This window comes from Pristis pectinata, chromosome 3 (genome assembly GCF_009764475.1).
Source record: "Pristis pectinata isolate sPriPec2 chromosome 3, sPriPec2.1.pri, whole genome shotgun sequence".
In the NCBI taxonomy this organism is placed as follows: Eukaryota; Metazoa; Chordata; class Chondrichthyes; order Rhinopristiformes; family Pristidae; genus Pristis; species Pristis pectinata.
In genome coordinates, this window is record NC_067407.1 from 1,135,474 (window position 1) to 1,147,706 (window position 12,233).

The 12,233-nt window shown below is 53.6% G+C and overlaps 1 protein-coding gene across 2 annotated transcripts in view; it reads left to right on the top strand.

Moving 5' to 3' along the window:
• The window catches only part of LOC127567941 (pancreatic alpha-amylase-like), a 30,205-nt gene extending 22,444 nt beyond the window's left edge, over window positions 1-7,761 (top strand). For both annotated transcript variants that reach the window (XM_052011167.1, XM_052011166.1), the window contains exons 7-10: window positions 2,007-2,106; window positions 6,248-6,369; window positions 7,150-7,275; window positions 7,572-7,761. In XM_052011167.1, coding sequence (XP_051867127.1) covers window positions 2,007-2,106; window positions 6,248-6,369; window positions 7,150-7,275; window positions 7,572-7,761 — 538 coding nt within the window. The remainder of the gene's footprint in view (window positions 1-2,006; window positions 2,107-6,247; window positions 6,370-7,149; window positions 7,276-7,571) is intronic.
• Window positions 7,762-12,233: the final 4,472 nt, after the last annotated feature.

Below are 12,233 nucleotides of genomic sequence, written 5' to 3' on the forward strand. Positions count from 1 at the left end.
TTTAGTAAGGCGTTTGATAAGGTTCCTCGTGGAAGGCTCATTCAGAAAGTCAGAAGGCATGGGATCTAGGGAGGCTTGGCTGTGTGGATTCAGAATTGGCTCGCCCATAGAAGACCCATGGTGGTAGATGGAGCGTATTCTGCCTGGAGGTCGGTGACCAGTGGTGTTCTGCAGGGATCTGTTCTGGGACCCCTGCTCTTTGTGATTTTTATAAATGATTTGGATGAGGATGTGGAAGGGTGGGTTAGTAAGTTTACTGATGACACAAAGGTTGGTGGTGTTGTGGGTAGTGTAGAAGGTTGCTGTAGATTACAACAGGACCTTGATAGGATGCAGAGCTGGGCTGAGAAGTGGCAGATGGAGTTCAATCAGGAAAAGTGTGAAGTGATACATTTCGGGAGATCAAATTTGAAGGCAAAATACAGGGTTAGTGGCAGGACTCTTAGCAGTGTGGAGGAACAGAGGGATTTTGGGGTCCACGTCCATAGATCCCTCAAGGTTTCCGCACAGGTTGATAGGGCTGTTAACAAGGCGTATGGTGTGTTGGCCTTCATTAGTCGGGGTATTTAGTTAAAGAGCCACGAGGTAATATTGCAGCTCTGTAGAACTCTGGTCAGACCACACTTGGAGTATTGTGTTCAGTTCTGGTCGCCTCATTATAGAAAGGATGTGGAAGCTTTAGAGAGGGTGCAGAGGAGATTTACCAGGATGCTGCCTGGATTGGAGAGCATGTCTGAAGAGGATAGGTTGAGCGAGCTGGGGCTTTTCTCTTTGGAGAGAAGGAGGATGAGAGGTGACTTGATAGAGGTGCACAAGATGATAGGAGGCATAGATTGAGTGGACAGTCAGAGACTTTTCGCCATGGCAAAAATGGCTAACATGAGGGGGCATAATTTTAAGGTGATTGGAAGAAGGTATAAGGGGGATGTTAGGGGTAAGTTTTTTACACAGAGAGTGATGGGTGCGTGGAACACACTGCCGGCAGAGGTTGTGGGGGCAGATACATTAGGGACATTTAAGAGACTTTTAGACACATGAATGATAGAGAAATGGGGGGCTATGTGGGAGGGAAGGGTTAGATAGATCTTAGAGCAGGATAAAATGTCGGCACAACATTGTGGGCCGAAGGGCCTGTACTGTGCTGTAGTGTTCTATGTTCTGTGTTCCCATCGGATTTATCAGAGACTGTCTGGTGTTGATGGTCTGGGCCAGACCTTCTGCTCCAGCTCTCAGACATCCTTCAGAGCATCTGCCCACATCCCAGAGACATGCGGGTCGGTGGATTAATTGGCCTCTGTAAATAATCCCCAGTGTGTGGGTGAGAGGTAGAATCTGGGGGGAGTTGGGAATGTGGGGACAATGAAATGGGATCAATGTATGTTTGTGAAAGTGAGTGTTTTATGGTCAGCATGGAATCGGTGGGCCGAAGGGCCTGTTTCTGTGCTGTGACTGGGTGACTCTGGTGCAGGCTGTTAATCAGTCCATCTGTTTCCTGCCCCACTGCTGTCTGTCTGTCTGTCTATCTGTCTCTCTCTCTAACTCTGTCTGTCTGTCTGTCTCATTCTCTCTCTTACTCTGTCTGTCTCTCTCTCACTTTCTCTCTCACTCTCTCTCTCGCTCTCATTATATCTCTCACTCTCTCTCCCTCTCACTCTCTCTGACTCTCTCACTGTCTCTCCACATTCCAAAGATGTATGGGTTAGGAAGTTGTGGGCATGCTATGTTGGTGCCGGAAACGTGGCGACACTTGCGGGCTGTTCCCAGAACATCTACGCAAAAGATGCATTTCACTGTGTGTTTCGATGTACATGTGACTAATAAAGGTATCTTATCTCATCTTATCTCACTCTCTCTCACTCTCACTCTCACTCTCTCATTCTCTCTCTCTCACTCTCACTCTCACACTCTCTCTCTCTCTCACTCCCACACTGTCTCACTCTCTCTCACACACTGACTCTTTCACTCTCTCTTCCACCCCCCCCCACGCCCCCCCCCACTCCCCGCAGGTTATACAAGGTGGCAGTGGCCTTCATGCTTGCTCATCCATATGGACAGACCAGGATCATGTCCAGTTATCGCTGGGATCGCAAGTTTGTGAACGGGAAGGTATGTCCCACTGCAGCATTGGTTATGTGTGGGATGTTAACCCATCGATAACTGGAACAGCCCAGGTACAAGATGGTCAGAGCACAGAACAGTGTCGCACTGTGGGAGTGTCGCACTTTGGCAGTGTTGCACTGTGGGGGGGCGGTACTGAGGGAGGGTCAAACTGTGATAAGTGCCTGGGGCCAGACGGCATGTATCCCAGGAAACTACAGGAAGTGAGGGAAGAGACTTCTGAGCTATTTGCAATGATCTTTGCGCCTCACTGGCCACAGGAGTAGCGCCAGGTGATTGGAGGGTGGCAAATGTTGTTCCTGTGTTCAAGAAAGGGAGTAGGGATAACCCTGGGAATTTTAGACCAGTGAGTCTTACTTCAGTGGCGGGCAAATTATTGGAAAAGATTCTTAGGGACAGGATTCATGAGCATTTGGAGAAGCATTGTCTGATTAGGGACAGTCAGCATGATATTGTGAGGGGCAGGTTGTGCCTCATGAACCTGATTGAATTCTTTGAGGATGTGACAAAGCACGTCGATGAAGGTCGAGCAGTGGGTGTGGTGTACGTGGATTTTAGTAAGGTGTTTGATAAGGTTCCTCATGGAAGGCTCATTCAGAAAGTCAGGAGGCATGGGATCCAGGGAAACTTGGATGTGTGGATTCAGAATTGCCTCGCCCATAGAAGACAGAGGGTGGTGGTAGATGGAGCATATTCTTCCTGGAGATCAGTGACCAGTTGTGTTCTGCAGGGATGTTCTGGGACTCCTGCTCTTTGTGATTTTTATAGATGACTTGGATGAAGATGTGGAAGGGTGGGTTTGTAAGTTTGTAGATGACACAAAGATTGGTGGTGTTGTGGATCGTGTAGAAGGTTGCTGTAGGTTACAACAGGACATTGATAGGATGCAGAACTGGGCTGAGAAGTGGCAGGTGGAGTTCAAACCGGAAAAGTGTGAAGTGATTCACTTCGGGAGATCAAATTTGAAGGCAGAATACAAGGTTAATGGCAGGACTCTTAGCAGTTTGGAGGAACAGAGGGATCTTGGGATCCAAGTCCATAGATCCCTCAAGGTTGCCACGCAGGTCTATAGGGTTGTTAAGAAGGTGTATAGAGTGCTGGCCTTCGTTAGTCGGGTATTGAGTTCAAGAGCCTTGAGGTAATGTTGCAGCTCTGTAGAACTCTGGTCAGACCACACTTGGAGGATTGTATCCAGTTCTGGTCACCTCATTATAGGAAGGATGTGGAAGCTTTAGAGAGGGTGCAGAGGAGATTTACCAGGATGCTGCCTGGATTGGAGAGCATGTCTTATGAGGATAAGTTGAGCGAGCTAGGGCTTTTCTCTTTGGAGAGAAGGAATAGGAGAGGTGACGATAGAGGTGCACAAGATGATAAGAGGCATAGATCGAGTGGACAGTCAGAGACTTTTTCCCAGGGTGACAATGGCTAACACGAGGGGGCATAATTTTAAGATGATTGGAAGAAGGTATAAGGGGGATGTCAGGGGTAAGTTTTTTACACAGAGAGTGGTGGGTGTGTGGAACGCACTGCCGGCAGAGGTTGTGGGGGCAGATATATTGGGGACATTTAAGAGACTCTTATATAGGGACATGAATAATTTAAAAATGTAGGGTATGTGGGAGGGAAGGATTAGATAAATCTTAGAGTAGGTTAACAGGTTGGCCCAACATCGTGGGCTGAAGGGCCTGTACTGTACTGTAATGTTCAATATTCACTGGAATTCAGAAGAATGAGAGGGGATCTTACAGAAACATATAAAATGATGAAAGGGAGAGATCAGATAGAGGCAGGAAGGTTGTTTCCACTGGTGGGTGAGACTAGAACTAGGGGACATAGCCTCAAGATTCGGGGGAATAGATTTAGGATGGAGATGAGGAGAAACTGCTTTTCCCAGAGAGCGGTGAATCTGTGGAATTCTCTGCCCAGGGAAGCAGTAGAGGCTACCTCACTAAATATACTTAAGATAGATTTTTGCATAGTTGGGAATTAAGGGTTGTGGGGAAAAGGCAGGTAGGTGGATCTGAGTCCACGGCCGGATCAGCCGTGATCTTACTGAATGGCGGAGCAGGCTCGATGGACCAGATGGCCTCCTCCTGCTCCTGTTTCATGTTCTTGTGTTCTGAACTGCAATAGTGCCATGGTGCACCTGTCTATTCTAGTGCCAGTCAGTTTATTTTTGAGTTTTGTTTGGATTTGATTGAGTCACCAAAGGGATGGGGGAGGAATCCATTGGTAAGGATGGGAGACTGTGTCCAGGACCAGAGGATAGCAGCGAAGGTGAGGGGCTGAAGGGCCAGGGGGCAAGGAGAATGTCCCTGCAGTGAGTTGCTGAGATCTGGGAGCTGCTGCTTGAAAGGTCAGTGGGATCAGATTCAATGGGATCCCGGAGAAGTACTGGGAATCTCTGATAATCTGCTGTCTGACCATTGATGAACCCACAGGTGCAGTGTCTGGCTCAGGAGATAACGTTCCCACACTCCCTTAAATTCACCCAGTCCCGTTTCCCACTTCCTTTAAACTCATCTGTTTCACTGGGAAAATTATGATTCTGTTGTGGAACAGCTAAAAAATGATAATTGGAAGTGTCGGACCATTGATGGAAAACTATCTAACAGGAATTGATGGAGGTTCATTGTCATGTGTATCGGTTTATTACTGTCACGTGTACCCAGGTACAGTGACAAACTTTGTTTTGCCTGCCATCTATACAGATCATTTCATCACATCAGTACATTGAGGTAGAACAGGTGAAAACAATAACAGAATGCAGAATAAAGTGTCACAGCTACAGAGAAAGTGCAGTGCAGGCAGACAATAAGGTGCAAGGCCATAACGAGGTAGATCGAGACAACGGGGTAGTCCGGAAAATCCTCTGCTCCAGGACGTTCACGGTGGCGAGTGTGCCAGTCTGCCAGAGTTTTCCAGTAGTGAGGGAGGTGGGGTGTGTGGGGGGAGCACGGCGGAGGGGTGGGAGGTCAACTGGAGACTTTCTCACAGAGCAGGAACAATCTGGATGGAGCGAGTGGCTGCCCCGTGTAACACCTGATTGGGTCAGGTCTCCGATGGGGGATGGAATGGTGGTGGGGGGTGGGTCTGACCCCCTCTCCCCTGTGCTGGGGGAGGGGGGTGTGACCCCTCTCCCCTGTGCTGGGGTTGGGAGGGGGAGGGTGGGGGTCTGACCCCCTCTCCCCTGTGCTGGGGTTGGGGTGATGGTATGAGGTCTGACCCCCTTTCCCTTGTGCCGGGGGAGGGGTGAGGGGGGGATCTGACCCCCTCTCCCCTGTACTGGGAGTGGGGTGAGGGGGGTATGACCCCTCTCCCCTGTGCTGGGGGTGGTGTGGTAGGGGTCTGACCCCCTCTCCCCTGTACTGGGAGTGGGGTGAGGGGGGTATGACCCCTCTCCCCTGTGCTGGGGGTGGTGTGGTAGGGGTCTGACCCCCTCTCCCCTGTACTGGGGGCGGGGCGGTAGGGGTCTGAACCCGTCTCCTGTGCTGGGAGTTGGGCAAGGGGGTGTCTCACCCCTCGCCTGTGCTGGGGGAGGGGGATCTGATCCCCTCTCCCCTGTGCTGGGGGAGGGGTGTGGGGGGTCTGACCCCCTCCCCTGTGCTGGGAGTGGGGTGAGGGGGGGTCCGATCCATCTCTCACCTGTGCTGGGGGCGGTGTGGTAGAGGTCTGACCCCTCTCCTCTGTACTGGTGGTGGGGTGGTAGGGGTCTGACCCCCTCTCCCCTGTGCTGGGGGAGGGGTGTGGGGGGTCTGAACTCCTCTCCCCTGTGCTGTGGGAGGGGTGGGGGGGCCTGACCCCCTCTCCCCTGTGCTGGGAGTGGGGTGGGGGGGGGTCTGACCACCTCTCACCTCTCCCAGGGGAGGGGGGGTGGGGGTCTGACCCCCTCTCCCCTGTGCTGGGTGAGGGGGGGTGGGTCTGACACCCTCTCTCCTGTGCTGGGGGCGGGGTGGCAGGGTTCTGACCCTCTCCCCTGTGCTGGGGGGTGGGGCGTTGGTACGGGGCCTGACCCCCTCTCCCCTGTTCTGGGGATGGGGCAGTCGGGGTCTGACCCCCTCTCCCCTGTGCTGGGGTGGTGGGGTGTTGGTACGGGGCCTGACCCCCTCTCCGCTCGCTCTCTCCCCAGGACGTGAACGACTGGGTGGGACCACCCAGTTACCCAGACGGGACGACCAAACCCGTCACCCTGAGACCCGACACGACCTGCGGCAATGGCTGGGTGTGTGAGCACCGCTGGAGGCAGATCAGGTGGGAGCAGAGACCCCCACTGTCCGGCAACGGGGGGCAAATACTGGCTTGGCCTGGGTGTGGTAAATGGGGTAAAGTTTGTGGGGTAAATGGGGTAAGGTGTGGGAGGTAAATGAGGTAAGGCTTGGGGGGTAAATGGGCTAAAGTGTGTGGGGGTAAATGGGGTAAAATGTGGGGGTAATTGGGTAAAGTGTGGGGGTAATTGGGGTAAAGTGTGCACAAACACGGGAGGGTGTGGGAGCCACAGAGAGGGTGCAGAAGAGATTCACAAGGGTGCCTGGAACGGAGGGCTGTGGTTATAGGGAGAGGTCAGACAGGGTGGGAATGCAGGACCCTGAGGGGTGACCTGACAGAGGTTTACAATTAGGGGCATAGGCAGGGTAGGCAGAGCCTTTCTCCCAGGGTAGGGGAGCTCGGAATTAGAGCAGACACCATGGACTGCAGATACTGGAACGTGGAGCAACACACAATCTGCTGGGGGAACTCAGCGTCTGTGGGCAGGGGGATTGTCAACATTTCAGGTGCAAACCCTGCATAGAACGAGAGGACAGACACAGAATTTAAAGGGGACCTGATGGATGAGGCTTTCACGCAGAGGGTGGTGGGGGTGTAGAAGGAGGGAAGGTTCAGAGGGAGAGGGGAGGTTCAGAGGGAGGGGGACCAAATACAGACGCATGGGACCGGTGTGGATGGGTTGGCATGGACAAGGTGGGCCGAAGGGCCTGTTTCCATGCTTTACAGCTGTATCAGTGTGACGAGGTCCGGTGTGGGTCCCTGCAGGAACATGGCCATCTTCCGGAACGTGGTGGGTGAGGAGCCCCTGATGAACTGGTGGGACAATGGGAGGAATCAGATCGCGTTTGGCCGGGGAGCGCGGGGCTTCATCGCCATCAACAACGACGACTGGTGAGATCACACAGGGGGCGAGTTGGGGGGGTGTTAACGAGGGCGGTGGGGAGGGGGAAGTGAGGAGGGTGGTGGGGAGGGGGTGAGGGTGAGGAGGGAGTCGACCCCCAGCTGCAGGAGGCCAGGGTGTGCGTTAATGCACCGGGGTACACAGTGCAGCACAGCCGGTGACCGTGGGTGCTCGTGGTCAGCAAAGATCCAAGGGGCTGAAGGGCCTGTACGGATTGCCCCATGAGCTCAGTGTGAAGGCCCACAGATGAGGACAGTGCTGTGACCCCGGCTCTCTCCCGCTGCAGGAACATGGCGATGACGTTACAGACCGGGCTGCCTCCTGGCACTTACTGCGACGTGATCTCCGGACAGAAGGAGGGAGATCACTGCACGGGACTGCAGCTCACCGTCAATGCATGCGGCAACGCAGTCTTCCAGATCAGCAGCTCGGCCCAGGACCCAATGGTGGCCATCCACGTGAGGGACAAACTGTAACGGTCCGCCATCAATAAAAGGACAATGTGAACAGCACTGGGGGTTCTCTCTCTTCATTTAACACCAAGATCTGCTGAACACAACGGGCAGAGCCCCCGACACTCAGACCCTGAACCACAGCAGGGAACGTGTACCGGGGGAGGGGCAGCACACAGAGCTGTACCGAGGGAGGGTCACACTGTGGGAGGGACGATACTGAGGGAGGGTGCCACTGAGGGGGGAGGTAGTGAGGGAGGGGCGGAACTGAGGGAGGGTCACACTGATGGTACTGAGGGAGGGGCGGAACTGAGGGAGGGTCACACTGTGGGAGGGACAATACTGAAGGAGGGGTCCCACAGAGGGGGGGTGCTACTGAGGGAGGGACGATACCAAGGGAGGGTCCCACTGAGAGGGGTGCTACTGAGGGAGAGTCACACTGATGGTACTGAGGGAGGGACAGTACTGAGGGAGGGTCCCACTGAGGGAGGGGTAGTACTGAGTGTTGTAAGAAAGGTTCTTTGGGGTCTCAAAGGGCAAGGACTCTGGACAGAATGAACGGGAACGGATACACACACACACACGCACACACAACAAACTGGGTACAAACAAATCAAGGAAGAAACAACACGACACCTGCCACTCTCCCTGACTCAGTGCAAGCGTCAGTGCGATGGTCTCAGGGATCCTCAGCTAACTACCCTTCAGTAGTGCAGAGCTTTCCTCAACATCCCTCGGAGACGAACAAAGAGGCAGAATCAAGCATGTGGCACTTTTTATACCGCTGGAGGGCTGGGTGTTCCAGCCCAGGTAATTCAAACACGCCGATCACTCAGGGCCTGGTACAAAGGTGGACAAAGCCAATGGTCAGGTGTGCACTAATGGGTGGGGGAGGAGCCAAACCTTGATTGACAGTGGTGTGTCTGCCGACCAGGTGCAGTGCTGTCATCCAGCCGGATGGGGTCAGTGTTGTCACTGTCACATGACAACTGTGACCTTTCACACTACACTGAGGGGGGGGTCCCACTGAGGGGGGTGGTACTGAGGGAGGGTCACTGTGGGGGGGCGGTACTGAGGGAGGGTCCCACTGTGGGGGGGGGCGGTACTGAGGGTCACTGTGGGGGGGGGGGGCAGTACTGAGGGAGGGTCCCACTGTGGGGGGGGGCGGGTACTGAGGGTCCCACTGTGGGGGGGGTGGTACTGAGGGAGGGTCCCACTGTGGGGGGGCGGTACTGAGGGTCACACTGTGGGGGGGGGGCGGTACTGAGGGTCACACTGTGGGGGGGGGGGCGGTACTGAGGGTCACACTGTGGGAGTATGGGCTGCTCCTGCACACCTTTCACTTCCTCGCCCTGGTCTGCCGGCCGGACACGCCGTGGCGGTCCCTCTTGCCGGCGGGCGGTGAGGGCGGTCCCCGGTGGGGTTCTCTCCCACTGTACATCGGGGACCTGGGGTGGAGGGTGCTGCACTGGGCCGTGCCGTGCAACCGGTTCCTGAGCCGGTTCACCGACACCCCGGCCGCCTGTCACTTCTGCGGCCGGGAGGAGACGGTGTACCACGCGTACGTGGAGTGCGAGAGGTTGCAGCCCCTCTTCGAGTATCTGCGGGGGCTGCTGCTGAAGTTCTGGCTGCACTTCAGCCCGGCGCTGATGGTTTACGGTCACCCGGTGCGGCACGGGGCTAAGCGTGTGGGAGATCTCCTGGTGGGTCTTCTGCTGGGCCTGGCCAAGCTGGTCATCCACGGGACGCGGCGGCGGGCGGCCGAGGGTACTGGCTGGTCTGTCTGCCTGCCCATCTTCCATGCATACGTGTGCGCGCGGGTGTCTTTGGAGAGGGAGCAGGCGGTCTCCGCGGGAACCCTGGCTGAGTTCTGCGCTCGGTGGGCTCCTCAAGAGATTGCGTTGTGTCGTGGACGATACCAATACAATTTTGATATGAAATATTGAGTGTTGCAGTACCGGATGTAGTGACGTATGTGGGCTTTCGCGGTGTCAGTTTACAATAATCTCTGAAGTTATGTAGTTGATTAGATGATCCTTTCTGTATTAGATCTATACATTTGATATTTGTAGTCTTCTATAGTGCTTTTAGCTAGTGTTTTATACAAAAAAAGGGGCGATAGGGAGATTTGCACAGTGGGGGGGGGGGGGTACTGAGGGAGTGTTTCAGTGACAATAACAACTACCAATGCCCACAATTAGTTAGACCCGTCTGTTCCCATTTGCTCACACACAACACTTGCCTCAGGTGAGAGTTGAGGACTTGAAGCCTGTTGACAGGAACGTCTGACATCACTGGGGCAGACCAAGTTCTTTGGATCCCATCAACTAATCACACTGAAGAAGTGAAACCAGCATTGCTGAGTGTGAAGGAAGTAGAGAACACAGGAGCAGGAGGAGGCCACTCGGCCCCTCAGTCCTGTCACACCATTCACTGTGACCACGGCTGATCTGCCCCAGGCCTCATCTCCTCTTCTGTGCCAGTTCCCCATCGCCCTCAGTTCCCTGATCTTTCAAACAGTCCCCTGATCTCCCTCCTCTTTGAATCCCCCCAGTGATCCAGTCTCCACACCCTCTGGGGCAGGGAATCCCACAGATCCCCTCCCTCTGTGAGAGAAGTCCCTACACACCTCAGCTTTAAATGTCCACCCCCTAATCCTGTAACTGTGTCCCCTCGTTCCAGACTCTCCCACAGGTGGAAACATCTCCACTGTCCTCCCCCCTCAGGGCCTGAGATGTTTCACTGAGGTCTCCCTCGTTCTTCAAAACTCAAAGGATGCAGATCCAATTTCTTCAACCTTTCATGATAGGACAGTTCTCTCATCCCAGGAATTAGCGTGGTGAGCTATAAATAGAAAATGCTGCAAACACTCAGCAGCTCTGGCTTTGTCTCTGGAGAGAGGAACTGTCAACATTTCACATCAAGACACCATCAGGAGAAAGAGAGACAACTGGATCTGGGTAGCAGAGGAGGTGGGGAGAGGGTGGAGCTTGGGGGACGTCTCTGACAGGGTGCAGGAACGCAGCAGTTAGGCTCTTTTGCCGGAGTAATGTGTCGCCAATACTGTCTGACCTGCTGAGTTTTTCAGTATTATTGTTTCCAGTATCTGCAGTCTTTTAACGTTTATAAGCCTGGCGAACGTCTTCTGGCCCAGCTCCGGTGTCAGAGTACCTCATCTTAAATAAAGGGACTGAAACCATGTCAGGTGCTTCAGGTGTGACGTCACCAACACCCTGTACAACTGGGACAATACTTCCCTGTTCTAAGCTCCAGTTCCCAGGCAGTAGGCTCTAACATACTGTTTGCCTTGTTTCACACTGCTACACCTGCCTACTAATGTCTCGTCTTCATGCACAAGAACATCTGGATCCCTCTGCAGTAATATTGCACATTCAAAGATGACAATGCCATGTGGATCCAGCTTGGTACGACATGACTCACTCCAGCTAAATCAACTGCTGGAGGAACTCAGCAGGTCGAGCAGCGTCTGTGGAGGGAAAGGAATTGTTGATGTTTTGGGTCAAGACCCTGCATCAGGACTGTCGCCATTTCAGGCTTTCACTGCACCTGCTTCTCTTAATATCTAAAATTATTTCTACGGTCTCTCCTGGATATCCTCAGTGACCGAGTCGTCACAGCCCACTTGGAGAGACAGTTCCAACAGTTCACCACCCACTTTCTCCTTGTATCCTGGTTCCAGACACATCTACCTGGGGAAACACCATTCCTGCCTCTATTCCATTAGGTCCTGTGAGAATTGTGTGTGTTTCAACGAGACCAAGGTCAGGGACTCTGGGAGAAAGGGAGAAGGGCGGAGCGAGGGCTTGGCGCGGAGGGGGTTAGGGAGGAAGGGCTATCGACTGAGGGGAGATTGAGGTTTGGTGGAAAACCGGCCTCAGAATCAGATTTATTATCACTGACTTGTACGTTGTGAAATGTGTTGTTCTGCGGCAGCCATACAGCGCAAATATATAAAATTACTATAAATTACAAAAAAATTAGTGCAAAATAAATGGAATGAGATAGTGTTCAGAAATCTGATGGCAGTGGGGAAGAACAGAGACACCAGAGTTTCTGCAGATGCTGGAATCCGGAGCAACACACACAGAGAAAATGCTGGAGGAACTCAGCAGGTCAGGCAGCATCTGTGGAGGGATGTAAACAGTCAACATTTCGGGTCAAGATGAAGGGTTTCAGCCTGAAATGGCGACTGTTTATTTCCCTCCATGGGTGCTGCCTGACCTGCTGAGTTCCTCCAGCATTTTGTGTGTGTTGCGGAGCGGAAGAAGCTGTTGGTAGATCACTGAGTGTGGGTCTTTAAAATCCTGTACCTCTCCCTTGATGGTAGTAACGAGAAGAGGGCATGTCCCGGATGGTGAGGGTGCTTAATGATGGATGCTGCCACCTTGAGGCACTGCTTCTTGAAGATGCCCTCGATGGTGGGGAGGGTTGTGCCCGTGATGGAGCTGGCTGAGTCTACAACCCTCTGCAGCCTC